This window comes from Oculina patagonica, chromosome 2, assembly GCF_052425735.1.
Source record: "Oculina patagonica isolate OP01 chromosome 2, crgOcupat, whole genome shotgun sequence".
Lineage (NCBI taxonomy): Eukaryota > Metazoa > Cnidaria > Anthozoa > Scleractinia > Oculinidae > Oculina > Oculina patagonica.
In genome coordinates, this window is record NC_135759.1 from 37,317,548 (window position 1) to 37,336,034 (window position 18,487).

Genomic DNA, 18,487 nt, shown 5'->3' on the forward strand with positions numbered 1-18,487 from the left:
ACACAATTACTGAATAAATTTCCATCACCTTACCATCAAGTCCAGTGCGGAAAATTACATGCCGTCCCATTAGCGCCCTGAACCTAGTATTTCAATAGTGTTGTTTGTTACAGTTTAGTGGCCTTCACTCAGGAAGCAATTACTAACACTGTTTGTGTCCCATTTTGGAGCTAAAAGAAAAGAAAAGTGTAGTGAATTATTCGATGGTTTTACGGATTCGATTTTTTTATAGATAATATTTTTTGCATTTTTCTTGCATTTTTCTTACCACTAATAGTTAGTACGATGGACTCTGGATCAAGTGGTCCGGGTTCGACAAACCGGACTGGGTGGTAATCTACATTATAACATAACTGAGAAAATTCTCCCGCGCTGATTGGTCGAAAGTTATGGTCGATGAGAGTATAGACCATGAAAGTGATGTCAGATCACGCCACGCACACGCGCGGGCTAGAAATGTGTAAGCTTGGTCTTCATGAATGAAAGCGAATTTCATCTTGCTTTGTTTGAATCAAGTACGCATTTGTTTTCGGAATTCGGAATTGGACTTTTACTCAGGTGATCTGTCTAAAGAAAATTTACCAGGTATTAATTTGAATTTTTTGTCTAGCGTGTTCAGCCACTAAGCTCTAAATTGCTTAACAAAACTGCCAAGATAAATTTCTGTTTAATTCTTTCACGCATTCACAAGCAGTACGTCTTTTCCACATCTTTTCTTGCCCTAGATGTCTTTTAATTGGGCAAATTTCTCGAGAAAATGGTCCTACTGTAGCATCGTTCTGCTGTAGACATGGTGTTACTTCAGTCGTTGTGGTCGTTTGAAGGATTTTTTTTTTCAGCGTTCTTCTTTGCAAACGAAGTGATGCTTAATGCTTGCTCGTATTTGTCTCTTTAGAGGGTGTGGGATGTAAGACACCTGGAACGAGTAAAAACAGGACGATGCGAGTCTTATGTTTTCCTCTGACATCCCGAATCGTTAAAATAAAGTGTGATTAACAATGGCCGTTTTTATGCTAGAGACGTTAAAGCCGTCTAAGACGTTAAAGCTGTCTCGAGACGACATTAACGTCTAGTATAAAAACCGGTAAAAAATAAGACAGACGGCTTTAACGTCTTTTCGTAAGAGCGTCTAAACGACGCTCTTAACAGACAGCTTTAACGTCTCAGACGTTAAAGGCGTCTAATATAAAAACGGGACGCCGTTAACTAGTATAAAAACAGTAAATAAGACGGACGCCTTTAACGTGTGATGGTTTAAACGTCTCCGTCGAATGTGGAACTCAGTCTTTTTATTTTTTATTTATATTTTTCTGGAAAAGCCGTCTACTAAATGCGTCCCATTTTTATATCAGACGCCTTTATCGTCCTAGACGTTAAAGACGTCTTGACGACTTTATCGTCTCTAGCATAATAACAGCCTTTAATAAGTTTTGAAATCTATTTCAAGAAGCCACCAAAAAGTTATTTTATTTTTCCAGTACACCTTTCACGACATTTTGATTGATGATTTAAAAAAAAAAAACTTTTTAAGACCTAAAGTAGAAATCTCGATAACCGCTTTTCGGGTAGCAATTACGGAAAATCGCGATACACGGCTATCGTTTAGCAAATCGCGTTTCACAAAGCAGACAAAGAAGAAAACAGCATTTCATGTTTCATCCCTAAAGACATGGCTAACTACGGTTCACGAAAATTCCCTATATACCTCTCTAAGAAGAATAATTGCTGTTGGTCGTTAACTGGGGATTAAGGGCTGAAAGAGCACAGCAAACACCCCTTTTCGTCTCATATTCGATAATAAATTATTCATTCGTGGCGTTGCCACGCTCTGCAAACACAGTTGCCATCACAAGTATTTAAATTTATTCTGGTATCAGTTTTGATCGCGCTTTGCAAATCCAGCTCCGCCTTTCTTCGGACTTCGCATCTCGTCGCAGAACGGTAAGATTTCCATTCTGTTAATTCTCGTAATTTTTTAATTAAACAAGATATCATTTTAGAAGGTGCCTGTCAATTGAAACTGCATGGATTTATAAAAAAAATCTACCATTTTCGCGTGTTCTATCCGCAAACGAGTGGTTAGGATTGCTAGGCTTTGCCAAATTAATAAATAAAACCGTAAATTGGAAATCATTGCGATAAATCTGTCACCCAGGTTAAAGATTAAATCGGTCTATCACAAGAGAATATAAAGTATTCTCCTGCCTATCGTTTATGGCAGCAGTTACCAATCTTTAAACAGATTTCCATACGCTTGCGGGGGGTTTACTGAGAGTTTGTGTCTGCGGGTGTAAGGTAAATCACGGTGACATGTTTTTCGCTTTCCATTAGCTAGTCCTAGAACAAGTCTGTGTATCAATCACCTTGCAACAGTCTTAAAGTGGCGCACTTCCAAGATTTTGTAATCCGAACATTAGTGATATTGAGTATAGCGTTGACAAAGTTGAAAATGAAGTAAACGAACTTTAGCTATGCACATAATGATATACTATACAAACACAGGATCAATTCTCGGAAAAGGATCTGAACGGGTCTTCTTGTCACGGCAGGTTATATCATGACAATAGGGATATTTCATGATGTTAATAGAAATATATAAACAGCAGCTGAACGAGCTTAATTTACAAAAGGAATGTTGTTACCGTCGGAAAGCAGTCACCTATCTTTGTTTTGAAAAATTCCAAGAAACTTTAAAAATGTATTATATTGTGACAGAGTTTTAAATTATTCAAAAGCAATCGCTTTTTGCGGCTTCCAAAAAAGGGAAATTTTAAACCAAATTAAAACAACAAATCTTTCTCGTCCGGATGGTGCTGTTTTGTTATTTTATATTTCTTATTCTGTTGCATTCCAGACCTGTGTCGTTCGAATATCAATGTTTTTTCCTCCATCGCAATTCTCCAGAAGCGAACTAGCAAAATAAATCCTGAAAGAAAATTGACCTATCCAGCACGGACCTAGCGTACCGAGGCTTTACATTTTTGGGTTGAGTTCGTATTAGAACGCAGACAAAAGCCATGTCTTACAAAAATTTCAACTACGTACAAAGTGAAAGTAGCGCCTGTTGGTTTTTGTTCGTTCAAACTTTTTCAGTGACAAATAATAAAAAAAGAGAGGCGGCCCTAAAAATTGAAGCGGGCGCGGAAGAGAAACATTTGTATCTTTTTTACTTTGCCTTAAAGTAGTTTCGTACGCGTGCCAATTATGAGGTCGCATGACGTGAATAAAAACATATGTTTTCAAAAATTGGCCATCTTGCAACCGCCGTCATGGATCCACCATCTTGGATCCGTCAACTTTGAGTTTCTCCATTTCACTAATTTTCATAACGTTACCAATTTTTCTTACACGTTACCTGGAATTATTTTGAAATTGTAAATTATGAACAAATTTTTAGCCAAAAGTCGACAAAATTTGCTTACTGATGTACAGCTGTAGCTGCTTTTTAATCCTGTTATTCCAAACATGATACCTCATTTTCACAAGTGAATAGTTTTTATTTAGTATTGAGGAAGTCTGGGACTTGCTGGAACAGTTCTCCTAGCTCGTGCCTGGGCAAAGCTTTTAAAACAAAAATATAAAGATTAAGATTGGCATTTTGCACACGTGTAGACGAGTAAGCTCTGAATGGCATTCGAGAAATAAAGATGACACGATATATATTCCCTTTCTTTCATCTCCAGATAAAACGTGGTTTAGACTATCTAAGACAGATAACCATTTGAATTGAAAGAGATGGCAAGCAGCGAGAAAACTCATCCAGGTATGACTGAACCCTTGATCTATTAAAAATCCCGCTCCATGCTACAAAAGGAATAGGGGGAATGATTAGAAGTGGATGGAATGCCCACTCGAAGCTTTACCACTAGGCCTTGGCGGATTGTGCTAGCATAATTTTTGCCTTAATTGGAGCAAAAAAGCATATTTTTTTTAAACGAGCGCTGCCACGGCATAATTAGCAAATTTAAGCACTTTTTGGAACAGAAATTCATAACATTTAGTAAATATGGTGTATTTTCTACGGAAATAAATTAAATTTAGGTAGTATGTTCTTGCAATGCGTGTTTTAGCTACGCTAATAGCAGTATTGACAGCTGATTGCCGAGACAAACTGCCATAAAACACAAATAAATTTACATCAACAGTATATTTGAAAACATAATTTGCAGGTCGTTACTGCGCGCCTCTATGTACAGAATCTACGTCAGTTTGCGAGCATAATTTCGGAAATCAGGAGCATAATTTGGGAATTCTGGCATAATTTTGGCATAATTTGGCAAAATTTCGAGCACTGCTAGTAGCATAATATGCCACTGAGCACAATCCGCCAATGCCTATTTACCACCTTATAATATACATACAAAAATTTCTGCATGTCATTGGCTGAGAACATGTCAATTAGTCCCAAACAGTGCAGAAAGTTGAAAGTGAGTGCAAAAAGTTGAAATTGAGTGCAAAAAGTTAAAATTAAATTGATTGACAGGAAAGTCGGAAAGCGCACCAAAACAAAATGGCGGCCGATGTCGGAGTGTTTGAGGGAGAAAAAATCGAGCAAAAACATAACGATTCATGAAAAGTTTGACCGATTTAAAGAAAGTTGTAAGTATATAAACCAAATTACTAGGAATTGGACGTTTGTACAGCACAAGAGCGGCTTTACGAAACTACTGAAAGCTACCAATCGTGGATTTTCTTACGCGACGGCTCGTAAAGAAGAAAGATTACAAGCGTGAATTGAAGTTGGACATTTCAGCCCAAACCAATACAACTGAATAAGGATAAAAGCACCTGATAATTCATGACAGAGAGATTTAGAATTCCCTAGCGGTATCTGGATTTTACAAAGCCCGGCAACTCCGTTATGTTTAAGAACGAGTCGGAAAGGTAAGCACACGTTTTGATTGTCATCCACTTCAAGTGATTTTTTTGTATGTGTATTATTAACGAGTAATCACATGATTTTTCTCGTACAATTTGGGATAAATCAGCACTCGTAAATTTTTCAAAGACTACAAATTGCACTTGCCCTACGGGCTCGTGCAATTTTGTTAGCCTTTGAAAAAATTACTCGTGCTGATTTATCCCAAATTGCACTCAAAATCATGTGATTACCTACACAAACAAAAGTTTGTAGACGTACCCTGCTATGCATTTTCAGATTCAGTTTCATTCAAAATATTCGGTTTCAGTTCTCAAGATCAATGGTGCGTAAATGTGGTAAGCTGTTACATGTTTATTAACATTCCGTGGAAGCAAAATAAATAAAGCTTAAAAAATTCCTGAAAAATAAAAACTGAAGCCGCGTATTATAGGTGCGCAACCCCAGAATAACTAAAACAACCTTGGTAAAGTCCTGTTGCTATCCTTGGGTACAAAATGGGGCATATGCATGTTACTCATCGAACATAACCAAAAATAACTAAAAGCTTCAATATTTTATGTTGTTCATTTACTCATAAATGAACCGATAATTAAAATCATTTCCAGAGCCACTCAACAGATTTCTTTTAATTAAATTTTGTCGTTCAATGACGTATTTTTGCAGTGGAACTTCCTCCCTACACAGAGAAACCACCTAACACAGCACAACCAGGACTACAGCCTCAGCCTGGTTACCCAGCTCAGCTAAGTTTTCAACCTCAGCCTGGTTACCAACCTCAGCCTGGTTACCCAGCCCAACCAGGTTCACAACCTCAGCCTGGTTACACAGCTCAGCCAGGCTATCAACCTCAGCCTGGTTACACAGCTCAGCCAGGTTACCAACTTCAGCCTAGTTGCCAACCTCAGCCTGGTTACCCAGCCCCACTAGGCTCACAACCTCAGCCTGGTTACGCAGCTCAGCCAGGCTACCAACCTCAGCCTGGTTACACAGCTCAACCGGGTTACCAACCTCAACTTGTCTACCCACCTCAATACGGTTACCCACAACCCCAGCAGCCAGCTTATCTACCACAGACTGTCCAGCAAGTCCAGCAGAACACAACCGTGGTCAATGTGGGAATGCCTGTGAGTTTCTTTGTAACAAAAAAGCTTCATTTCAGTGTTTGTTATGCACAAATCGTAACCGTGATACTCTAATATCCAAAGACTTCTTGGATTGCATGATCCAGTAATTGATTAATAATTCATAAATAACAGTAGTGCTATAAACTCTGAAGAGGATCCAATTTATATGATATGGCAATGTTGTCTTTGATAACTACAGTGGAAAATCATTCATTAATCCATCACGTCACCAACGGTCCAAAAAAAATGGCCGTCATAACAGGGAACGGATTTCCACTGTATTAAATCCAAATAAATATTATCCACCTGCTGTTTTCCACCTCAGATATCCTATGCTATGACTTCTGAGCTATACTCCAATTAAACTGATAAAGTCAAATAAAGCCGGTTGACAGCTTGCCAAAAAGAGAAACAGTAAACTCTCAATTCCAAAAAAATACCTACTCTGAAGTCTGAATAAATTTGACTTAGTGTCGTGTATGTATTCAGCAAGTTCATCTGTTGCTCCAACTGTAAAATTCATTTGTACTCAGAACAGGAAGGGAGACGAAAACGAACTTGTAAAAATAAGAATTTTTTTTAGTTTTCTCCCCTTACAAAAAAATCAAAGTGGCGTTTTAGTCCGCTAGTTATTCACCTTGTGTGGTATATACTAAAACAATTATTCACCTCAGTGTCGGTGAATGTGTGTGTACCACTATTCACCTTCACTTCGGTAATAAATTGTTAATAAGAACTAAGTTACACAAGGCAGCTCAAACCATCGTTTATTCTAATAAAAAGTTATCAATCTATGTGTTATTGTCTTAGGCCACAGAAACCATCATCGTGCCAGCGAATCCTCGTCCTAAAAATTACCTTGGCTTATCAATATGTACCTGCCTTTTTTGCACTTGTCCTATTGGATTAGCCGCGATTGTGTTCTCTTGTATGGTAAGATTAAGATATAGACCTTGAACATATAGAACTATAGTTTTCGTAGCCGCGAGGGAATGATTTTATCAGTGTGAGGTTTATCACAATACAGACTCCAAACAACTGAGTTTTCATTTCTGTTTTTGTTTGAAAATTTCAAAAGATCTGATAAAATCATACAATATTTATGCGGGAAATGATAAAATATACTTTGCATTTTCAATTAATGACTTTTAATTTGTTTTTAATTAATGACTTTTAATTTGTTTGTGTGGGTGTTTTTTATAAGTGCAGATGTTTGCAGTGAATGTCTTTATAATCATCATTGTTGAAGGCATTTGTTCTCCTTTTTTAAAAATACATTTTTTACATGAAAAAGTAACAATAAAACAATGATTTTTTTTTTCTGTTCTCACCAGGTGGACAGCTCATATGACTCGGGAGATTACGAAGGTGCCTTGAGAAACGCAAACATCACCAGGTGGCTGAATTTGGCTTCTGTCCTCTGCAGCATCATCATCGTCATTATTATTTTTCTTTCTAGCATTTAAATCATTGCTTGCTTAAGGTCGCGGGGGACACCTTCAGCATGAATAAATTCTCTGGGTCAAATTTTTAAAACGCTTATTTCTCGGCTGTTAAGAGTGCGATTTAGCTCAAATTTTACAGATACGCAAAGACTGATTATGAAATATAATGAATGTCATCTTGTATTTGGAAGATTTCACTTAACGGCGGTGACATAGCATAGCAATGAGCCTAAGATGTCCCCTGCGACCTTAGCTTGTTAGTCTTCATAACTCTTTATAGCCAAGTCCGATTTATAGCAGTAGTAAATAGGACTGAGTGACCTAAGTCCAATACAGTCTGTAATCAAACGAGTGATTAACAAATCTTAAAGTCCACTTTGTTAAACAAAAGTACGATTGCAGACCCAATTGGACGACAGGAAATCCTTTTGCAAATTAATTATAACTATAACAAGATTTGAGGCAAAAGTAACGATATGGTTTACTTTTCAGCAAGAGAGGATGAAGGTAAGACAGTGACACCTTCATGTAGGCGATATTTCAAAGGTAATCCCGCCATCACGAGTTATTTTTAGACATGGTACCTAGTACTTTCGCGGATGTGAACGCGCGTTGCGTGGATGTCCTCGCGCGTTTTCGTGGAGAATGCAAAGACCAAAACATTGAGGTCGCAGAGTGGGATAAGTTATCTTTAGCTCTGCACATGGACCACGCGGTGTCTAGAAAGCGATCATCTTCTTCGGAAGGAGTGTTCTTTGACACCTTTCGCTTCTTCTTTTGCTTCTTGTGAGTTTGCTTAGATGTTAAAGCCCTAAAATTTGGCGATTCGTAGTTCTGCAACTTTCTGAACTATCGGAACTTTCTGAACTGGAACGTGGTATTTCTCCATCATTCTCAATCTCGTCGCCGTCGACTATCGCCATCGTTCTCGATCCAACTTTCGCTTGAGCTTTCTGTGCTTTCAAATCCACAGTCCTGAACTAAAACTTCAATGCTAGACAAAAGTCCTTGGGACACTTGAAGGAATATTGCTCAAAGACAAATCTTTTTTCCGTTAAGAACTCATTGTTTAATTTTCCGAGCCCTCTCCCCCCCCCCCCCCCCAAAAAAAAAAAAAAAAAAAACAATGTTGAGATATTGTCTTACGGTATGATGGATAGAAAGAAACATTGCATTGGCGGTGGGGAGGGGGGTGATCAATACAAGGTCAATTTTCCGTCCAATTGGTCCCAAGGCTTTTGTCCAGGATTGTAGTCCAAGCGGACGCTTCTTTGTTCTTTCATTTAATTTCGGAATTTTTTTTGTATTTACGTTCGTCAACAAAATTGTTACAAGGCATGCTCGTTCACCACATTTCCCGCCATTTCGTTTGGGGTCGTCTCGGCGAAAACTCGCAAGAACATCCACGCAACGCCCGTTCACATCCGTGGAAGTACTGGGTACTATGTTTAAGGATTACCTTTGGAATAAGGCCTATATGGGGGGGGGAGTCACTGTCTTACGTTCATCCTCTCTTGTTTATAGTAAAGACAACAGTAACGTTGAGTTCGTTTTTTTGAGATCCTTGGAAAAGGAACCCATTTCTTTGTAACTGTCCAATACCTTATTTACTCGAATAAGCACCGCGGTGCTTATTAAATTTTTCACGCATCAAGTGCGGCGCTTAGTCGAGGGCGGCGTTTATTTAACATTTGGACGCTGCAAAGAATCCTATTTTTTACAGTAATTGAAAATAGCATATATTGATTGTCAGTCTTCGTCTCTTGTTGAAGAGAGAAGTAGCGCTAGCTATAGCTGTCCTGGCAAAGTTTGCGGCCTTAACAACATTTACAGAACTTCGAGCGGTAATACAATCACTTTGAACTGCAAAACGTCGCTTTTGATGGAAAGAAATGACCAAGTTTGTTTTAGAGTTGCTTTGTAAAGCTGTCTTTAGCTAAACAGAGTTACTCGAATAAGCGCCGCATCGGGACTTCGGCGCTTATTCAGGGGCGGCGCTTATTAACTTTTTTGTCCCAAATGCGGTGGCGCTTATTCGAGTAAATACGGTAAGAAACTTAGGCATGACACAAACTGTCCAATACATGCTCAAATGGGACCAATCGGATTTCTAGAATTTTCATAAAGCTACGATTAACTGTGCAATCGGACTTCCAAGTCTTTCATTGGGTCGTTTAAAAGTGTATAACAGGCTCATTTTGTAGATTTGTTCGGCAGCACAAAGTAATTTTAACTTGTTTGGCTTTTTTGTAGTTTGATGTCTCTATAAACACAATTCGGAGAAGTAAAAGTTAGGGTGTGCTTACATTCCTATGGTAAGAAATGACTCCATTGGCTAATTCGTTCACCTCTTACCAGTTGGTAAATCAGTAAAGACTCTTAGAACTTGTCATTTGAGTCAAGTTCATAAATGGCACCTGTCATTTTGTAGAACTGGTTCTGCCCAAACTGAACATGCTCTTGGAGAAGGACTAGGAAAGAAAGGTCCATTTTGCGGTATGTTTCCCGGTAAAACTAACAACGGGTGACACGATACCTGAAGATATGGCAGTATCTTGTCATACACCTTACCAAATGACGTACCACACCCCTTATCAAATGACGTATCACACCCCACCCAGTTTTCAGCGGTGTATCCTTTTCACCTCATCTCACCTCACTTCACCCGCACCCCCTCCCCCCCCCCCCACCCCCAATACACCTGCGTTCAACAGAACGAACACGTAACTTTCGCGCGTGTTTGACGGAAGTCAGTGTTTTTTACAGGGGTGTAGCACGACTACGAAGATCGCCTCAGCTAGCTAGGGCAGTCAAAAATATTACTGAACTTGGCTTAAGAAGCTCATTCAAGTGTCTTGGCCGAAATTCTATCAGCTTCTTGTTCTCCAAATTTGGAGACCTCATTAAATGGTTCGATTTCTACGGATGTCGTTAAACAGTGGCTTGGAGATGCAATGTAGCGTGAATTGTTGGAGCCTCTTCGTACAAATTGGAGTTTATTGCTTTCCAGTTTATTAACCTGAACAAATGCTCTATTTTGTAAATAGTACGTGACCAGAAGATAAAAACAAGCGCTCATCTCAACTTATTCTTGGCCAAAAGGCGTTTTTTTTCTGCAAAAAGATTTCCGGCGAGTAACTAAACGAAAATAGATTGCTGAATTGCTTCATTTAATTTTGGGTTCTGTAGCATCGCTGATCGTGATTGTGAAATGATTATAGAAAGGTGTAGTGAATAATTCGATGGTGTTACGGCTCCGATTGGCAGATGATATTCGTGGACATTTTACTCATTTCTCGCATTTTTCTTCCCGCTAATTGTTACCGCGATGGACTTTGGATCGAGCGGTCCGGTTTCGAACCCTAGCCTGGGTCATTGTGTTTTGTTCTTGTTAAAGGCACTTTACTCCCACAGTGGATCTGTCAGCCCAAGAGAACGTCCAGTGAAATCAGGCAGCAACACGGAGTTGTAGGTGAATGCTCTCCTGTACTAAGAAAATCTGTTCGGCTGGTAGATTTTTATAGTTTAGTATTTCAATTAGGTATTCTGGACACCGTCTGGTTTGTCAGATCAGAGCATCATGTGTTGAAGGTTGATTTCTGTTCGAGCGAACACAAACACGGCACAGATCCAGAGTTTCTTAAACCCACCACAAGAAAGAACAGCAGCAGAATCCTAGGAATTTTTCCCTTGCTTTGTCATTCACATTATTCTTCAAATTCAGCGGCGAAAAGAATCAAAAGACTGTTTTGAAGTAAAACTTTTCATGCAGCACTTCCAGAAAGTGAATGAATTTTTACGCATGAGTTCACACGACCAAATTTTTTAGCCAAGCGCTTACTGCTTGAAGTTCTCACGAAAGTTATCAAAGCGTGGCAGAAATTGTCGCTTGTATATTAGTACTCGTAATAACATGATTTCAAGTGCAATTTGAAATAAATAAGCACTTTTAATTTTTTTTTTAACCACTCTGCTCCACATTCCGCCATGTTTTTCATTCTTTCCCCCAAATAATCCCATAATCGCTCGCGCGGCACTCTTGACCCAGGCTGCCACTCTTTTTCGAAGTGAGCTATTGTTTTTGTTAGTCGACGGGTTCAAAGGCTGAAAAAGCAAACAACCTTTCAATTCAGCTCACAATTTATTAACAAATTATTTATTCAAGGCGGTGCTTTGTATTACAAACTGTCTAGTCAGAACTAATTTATTCTAGTATACGTATCAGTTTTGTTTCCGCGTTGCAAATCCAGTTTCGCATTTGAACTTGTCATCTCTTCTCAGAACGGTAAGGCTTCTATTCTGGTAATTCTGGTAATTTTCAGCTATAATAAGATACCATACTAAAAGGTGCCTGTTTGAGTAAATTGTAACTTATAGATTTACAAAAAAACCTAACAATTTTCACGTGTTCCATCCACATATGTGTGTTTACGATTGCTGGGCTTTGCCAAATTAATAACTAAAACCATAAATTGGAAATCATTGCGACAAATCTGGTACCCGGGTAAAAGATTATATACCTATCATTTAAAGCTGTAGTTACCAATTTTTAAACAGACTAGACTTCTAAACGCTTGCGCGGGTTTACTGAGTTTGTGTTTGCGTATGAAAGGTATACCACGGTGACATGTTTTTCGCTTTACATTAGCTAGTCCCAGAACTAGTCTGTTTATCAATCAATTTGCAACAGTCGTGGCGCAAAAAGTTAACACATCGACGATTTTTTTAATGCGAACATTAGTGATATTGGGTATGGCGTTAACCGAGTTGAAAAAAGGAAAACGAACTTTAGCGATGCACATAATGATATGCAGTTAGACACTACCTCTCTGGAACCTTTATTTTCATTCGCCCGCTGTAAACACTACCTCTATTGTTATTCAGGGCTAGGGGCGTTGTTGTCACCTGTTATCGATTGTTTTAAGAACCAATGAATAAACTCGTTCCGAGAGGTAGTGGGCGACCCAATGATATGCTATACTAACAAAGGATCGATTCTCGGAAAAGGATCTGAACGGGTCTTCTTGTCAAAGCAGGTTATATCTTGACAGTTAGGTTATATTTTTAATATAAGAACCTTTTTATAAGAACATCGGGCTGAAAAAGGCCAAATTTTAAGGACATCTAATCTTATTAACGTACCCAAGGTTAAAATTTCCCTAAGAGCGACTTTAAGGTTTATTTTTATTATTATTTAGAAGCAAGCAAAAAAGCAACAAATTACGCATACATTGCAATTACCTGTGCACGTAACAAAAAAGTACAGCAGAAGTAAAATGTTGTAAAGAAGCATTACAAGAATTGAAGTCACTCAGTGGGGGTAACAAATTAAAAATTATTTGAGTTTGCCATATTTATAATGTGTACAAAATATACCTTTACATATCTAAAAAATAAAAAATAAAATAAAATTGGTTCTTAACCAAATTTCGAACCTGGGTTATTTCTTAGGATGTTCTTAAATTTTGGCCTTCTTTCAGACCGACGTTCTTTTAAAAAAGTTTCTTACATTAAAAAAAGGAGTAACAACATTAAATAACCTAGCTGTCAAGATATAACCTGCAATGACAAGGAGACCCGTTCTGATCCTTTTCCGAGAATCGATCCTGTGTTAGTATAGTATATCATTAAGTGCGCGAATTTATTTTTCCTCTTTGTTGAAAGTGACAAATATACGTATGAAATGAATACATATTTATTCAAATCCTGACCTGAAACTAACATTGTCATCACTAATTGGTGACGTGAACATGTACTTTTCGGTTAGGAATGAATTGATTGCAATACCACTTTGTTTTTAAAATTTAAACACTAAGAACATTTTAAGAACATTATACGCTGAAATCTTCGAAAAAGATAAGAACGTTCAGCCTCGGCCAAAACGAGACGTTACTTACATAAAAAAAGAGTGTAATTGAAAAATATGTTTATATACAACAGCAAGTTATATCAGAAGGCATGTTAAAATATAGCTTACTCATCAAACTTGGAGAAAGCTCAGTAGTTAAGGATGTGTTTCAAATAAATTTATTCACAGACGCTTTATCTAAGTTCATCGAATTATTTACAACGATTGTTTATTGTTCAAGTTTGGTGTTGTTATTGCGCCTGCCTTCTAATGATAATATTGCGAGAAAATCCAATCATTTAGAAGCTGTGCTTTCCGTTAAAGGATTACATTTGTGTTACATAGAGAAATAACTGCATAGATTTATAAAAAAATCTACCATTTTAGCGTGTTCCATCCGCAAAAGAGTGGTTAGGATTGCTGGGCTTTGCCAATTTAATAAATAAAACCATAAATTGGAAATCATTGCGATAGATTTGTTACCCAGGTAAAAGATAAAATCGGCCTATTACAAGAGAATTTGAAGTATTCTCTTGCCTATCATTTATAGAAGCAGTTACCAATCTTTAAACAGACTTCCAACCCCTCTTACGGGTTCACAGAGAGTTTGTGTTTGCGTGTATAAGATAAACTACGATGACATGTTTTTCGCTTTACATAAGCTAGTCCCAGAACTAGTCTGTGTATTAATCAACTTGCAACAGTCTTTAGTGGCGCACTTCAACCATTTTTTAATGCGAACATTAGTGATATTGAGTATAGCGTTGACTAAGTTTAAAATAAGGTAAACGAACTTTAGCTATGCACATAATGATATACTATACAAACACAGGATCGATTCTCGGAAAAGGATCAGAGCGGGTCTTCTTGTCACAGCAGGTTATATCATGACAATAAGGATATTTCACGATGTTAATTGAAATATATAAACAGCAGCTGAACGAGCTTAATACACAAAAGGAATGTTGTTACCGTCGGAAAGCAGTCACTTGTCTTTGTTTTGAAAAATTCCAAGAAACTTTAAAAACGTATTATATTGTGACAGAGTTTTTAAATTATTCAAAAGCAATCGCTTTTTGCCGCTTCCAAAAAAGGGAAATTTTAAACCAAGTAAAAAAAAATAAATGTTTCTCGTCCGGATGGCGCTTTTTTGTTATTTTATATTTCTTATTCTGTTGCATTCCCGACCTGTGTCGTTCGAATATCAATGTTTTTTCCTCCATCGCAATCCTCCAGAAGCGAACTAGCAAAATAAATCCTGAAAGAAAATTGACCTATTCAGCACGGACCTAGCGTACAAAGGCTTTAAATTTTGGGTTGAGTTCGTATTAGAACGCAGACAAAAGCCATGTCTTACGGAATTTTCGACTACGTACAAAGTGAAAGTAACGCCTGTTGGTTTTTGTCCGTTCCAACTTTTCCAATGACAAACAATAATAAAAAGTGAGGCGGCTCTAAAAATTGAAGCGGGCGCAGACGAGAAACATTTGTATCTTTTTTACTTGGCCTTAAAGTAGTTTCGTGTCAATCATGAGGTCGCATTACGTGAATAAAGTCATACGTTTTCAAAAATTGGCCATCTTGCAAACGCCGTCATGGATCCACCATCTTGGATCCGTCAACTTTGAGTTTCTCCATTTGACGAATTTACAGACGTTACAAAATCAGTTTATAATGATAATGCTAATGCATTTATATAGCGCATAACATATAGGGAACATATATATATACATAACATAACATATACATATAGGAAACTTCGTGCCCTACTCTTATAAGTGCTTAGTCTTGTCCTAATTTTGCTAGCACGTTATTTGGAATTATTTTGAAATTAATATTGTTAATTTTGAGCACATTTTTAGCCAAAAGTCGGCAAAGTTTGCTGCATCTGCTTTTTATCCTGTTTTTCCAAACATGCATGATACCTCATTTTCACGAATGGTTTTTATTTAGTATTGAGAAACTCTGGGACTTTCAAGAACTTCTACTAGCTCGTACCTGGGCCAAGCTTTTAAAACAAGAATATGAAGGTTAAAGATTGGCATTTTGCACACGTGTAGACGAGGCAGCTCTGGATGGCATTCGAGAAATAAAAATCACAAGATTTATATTTCCTTTTTTTCATCTCCAGGTAAAACGTGGTTTAGACTACCTGAGACAGATAATCATTTGAGTTTAAAGGGATGGCTAGCAGCGAGAAAACTTCTCCAGGTATGACTGAACCCTTGATCTAAATTTACTCGTGCTGATTTATCCCAAATTGCACTCGAAATCATGTGATTACCTATACAAACAAAAGTTTGTAGACGTACCCTGCTATGCATTTTCAGATTCAGTTTCATTCAAAATATTCGGTTTCAGTTTCAAGATCAATGGTGCGTAAATGTGGTAAGCTGTTACATGTTTATTAACATTCCGTGGAAGCAAAATAAATAAAGCTTAAAAAATTCCTGAAAAATAAAAACTGAAGCCGCGTATTATAGGTGCGCGACCCCAGATTAACTAAAACAACCTTGGTAAAGTCCTGTTGCCATCCTTGGGTACAAAATGGTGCATATGCATGTTACTCATCGAACATAACCAAAATTACCAAAAGCTTCAATATTTTATAACAGACAACTGAAAGCAAGGCTGATCGTACTACGTGAAAAGTTGACTTTGCGAGACACCACCACGACTAGAACCGTTACAGCAGGATGCAACCGCAGACAGCTGTTTCATCCTTCTTGGGACTCATCAGTGCGGTGTAGCAAATCTAAATGACGCCCGCTCGAAGAGCCAACGCAAATAAATTGCCCATTAACCCATACACTGTATCAAGTTCCGTACTTTGAACTCACTTGTCCCCCGAATCACGCGCTGCCACATCACGTGTTTCGGGGGACAAGAAACCCAAAGAAATCTCTCAGTAGATCCTACGAATAGCAGCATTATCGTTTGCGGTCCCTTGCAGTTTTAGTGTTATTTTTACGTATTTTTGGACCGTAGATCTTTTCAGATCCGATATGCTGTGCTTTTATTTAGCCTGGTTTTGTCCATGCGCTTAAATGTTCTCGAATGGCTCTGTCCATTCACATTTAAGTTATTTTGCTTTGCATCGTGACACTTTGGGTTTCTTGTCCCCGAAACACATGATGTGGCAGCGCGTGATTCGGGGGACAAGTGAGTTCAAAGTACGGAACTTGATACAGTGTATGGGTTAATGGGCAATTTATTTGCGTTGGCTCTTCAAGCGGGCGTCATTTAGATTTGCTACACCGCACTGATGAGTCCCAAGAAGGACGAAACAGCTGTCTGCGGTTGCAATCCTGCTGTAACGGTTCTAGTCGTGGTGGTGTCTCGCAAAGTCAACTTTTCACGTAGTACGATCAGCCTTGCTTTCAGTTGTCTGTTATTTCATTTTATTGCTGATCAGATCTCTCAGTAGATCCTACGAATAACAGCATTATCGTTTTCGGTCCCTTGCAGTTTTAGTGTTATTTTCAATATTTTATGTTGTTCATTTACTCATAAATGAACAGATAATTAAAATCATTTCCAGGGCCACTCAACAGATTTCTTTTAATTAAATGTTGTCCTTCAATGACGTATTTTTGCAGTGGAACTTCCTCCCTACACAGAGCAACCACCTAACACAGCACAACCAGGACTACAGCCTCAGCCTGGTTACCCAGCTCAGCTAAGTTTGCAACCTCAGCCAGGTTACCAACCTCAGCCTGGTTACCCAGCCCAACCAGGTTCACAACCTCAGCCTGGTTACACAGCTCAGCCAGGCTACCAACCTCAGCCTGGTTACACAGCTCAGCCAGGTTACCAACTTCAGCCTAGTTGCCAACCTCAGCCTGGTTACCCAGCCCAACTAAGTTCACAACCTCAGCCTGGTTACACAGCTCAGCCAGGCTACCAACCTCAGCCTGGTTACACAGCTCAGCCAGGTTACCAACCTCAGCCTGGTTACACAGCTCAACCGGGTTACCAACCTCAGCCTGGCTACCCACCTCAATACGGTTACCCACAACCCCAGCAGCCAGCTTATCTACCACAGCCTGTCCAGCAAGTCCAGCAGAACACAACCGTGGTCAATGTTGGCATGCCTGTGAGTTTCTTTGTAACAAAAAAGCCTAATTTCAGTGTTTGTTTTGCACAAATCGTAACCGTGATACTCTAATATCCAAAGACTTCTTGGATTGCATGATCCAGTAATTGATTAATAACTCATAAATAACAGTAGTGCTATAAACTCTGAAGAGGATCCAATTTATATGATATGGCAATGTTGTCTTTGATAACTACAGTGGAACATCATTCATTAATCCATCACGTCACCAACGGTCCAAAAAAATGGCCGTCATAACAGGGAACGGATTTCCACTGTATTAATTCCAAATAAATATTATCCACCTGCTCAGGTTTTACACCTCAGATATCCTATGCTATGACTTCTGAGCTATACTCCAATTAAACTGATAAAGTCAAATAAAGCCGGTTGACAGCTTGCCAAAAAGAGAAACAGTAAACTCTCAATTCCAAAAAAATACCTACTCTGAAGTCTGAATAAATTTGACTTAGTGTCGTGTATGTATTCAGCAAGTTCATCTGTTACTCCAACTGTAAAATTCATTTGTACTCAGAACAGGAAGGGAGACGAAACGAACTTGTAAAAATTGGGAAATTTTTTTAGTTTTTTCCCCTTACAAAAAAATCAAAGGATTTACACTTTTATGATATTTTGCGCGCGTCGCTTTTGTTTACCAAAAGTGGCGTTTTAGTCCGCTAGTTATTCACCTTGTGTGGTATATACTAAAGCAATTATTCACCTCAGTGTCGGTGAATGTGGTAGATATTTACCACTATTCACCTTCACTTCTGTAATAAATTGTTAATAAGAACTAAGTTACAGAAGGCAGCTCAAACCATCGTTTATTCTAATAAAAAGTGATCAATCTATGTGTTATTCTGTCTTAGGCCACCGAAACCATCATCGTGCCAGCGAATCCTCGTCCTAAAAATTATCTTGGCTTATCAATATGTACCTGCCTGTTTTGCACTTGTCCTATTGGATTAGCCGCGATTGTGTTCTCTTGTATGGTAAGATTAAGATATAGACCTTGAACATATAGAACTATAGCTTTCGCAGCCGCGAGGGAACGTATTTTATAAGTGTGAGGTTTATCACAATACAGACTCC

At 38.4% G+C, this 18,487-nt stretch overlaps 2 protein-coding genes across 5 annotated transcripts in view; both read left to right on the top strand.

Annotated features, from left to right (window-relative positions):
* The first annotated feature begins 1,905 nt into the window (after positions 1–1,905).
* Positions 1,906–18,487, top strand: part of LOC144644577 (uncharacterized) — a 44,648-nt gene continuing 28,066 nt past the window's right edge. The window contains exons 1-4 of one of the 4 annotated variants that reach the window (XM_078504096.1): positions 11,676–11,736; positions 15,431–15,510; positions 16,899–17,395; positions 18,265–18,387. In XM_078504096.1, the coding sequence (XP_078360222.1) occupies positions 15,483–15,510; positions 16,899–17,395; positions 18,265–18,387 (648 nt within the window). In that variant the 5' untranslated portion in view covers positions 11,676–11,736; positions 15,431–15,482. Of the gene's footprint in view, positions 1,942–11,675; positions 11,737–15,430; positions 15,511–16,898; positions 17,396–18,264; positions 18,388–18,487 lie in introns of those variants that run through there. The other 3 variants (XM_078504095.1, XM_078504094.1, XM_078504098.1) reach the window with 3 other exon arrangements.
* LOC144644587 (uncharacterized) lies at positions 3,736–7,477 on the top strand. Its single transcript, XM_078504109.1, has 4 exons — positions 3,736–3,763; positions 5,546–6,006; positions 6,817–6,939; positions 7,341–7,477. Exons 1-4 carry the CDS (start codon positions 3,736–3,738, stop codon positions 7,470–7,472), a joined length of 744 nt encoding a protein of 247 aa, XP_078360235.1. The 3' UTR covers positions 7,473–7,477.

What these genes read in the sequence shown, in the direction of transcription:
- LOC144644587 (XM_078504109.1), top strand. Translation starts at nt 3,736, where the DNA reads ATGGCAAGCAGCGAGAAAACTCATCCAG. An exon ending in CAGCGAGAAAACTCATCCAG is followed by an intron (nt 3,764 to 5,545) that starts GTATGACTGAAC and finishes GTATTTTTGCAG; the next exon opens with TGGAACTTCCTCCCTACACA. An exon ending in TGGTCAATGTGGGAATGCCT is followed by an intron (nt 6,007 to 6,816) that starts GTGAGTTTCTTT and finishes TTATTGTCTTAG; the next exon opens with GCCACAGAAACCATCATCGT.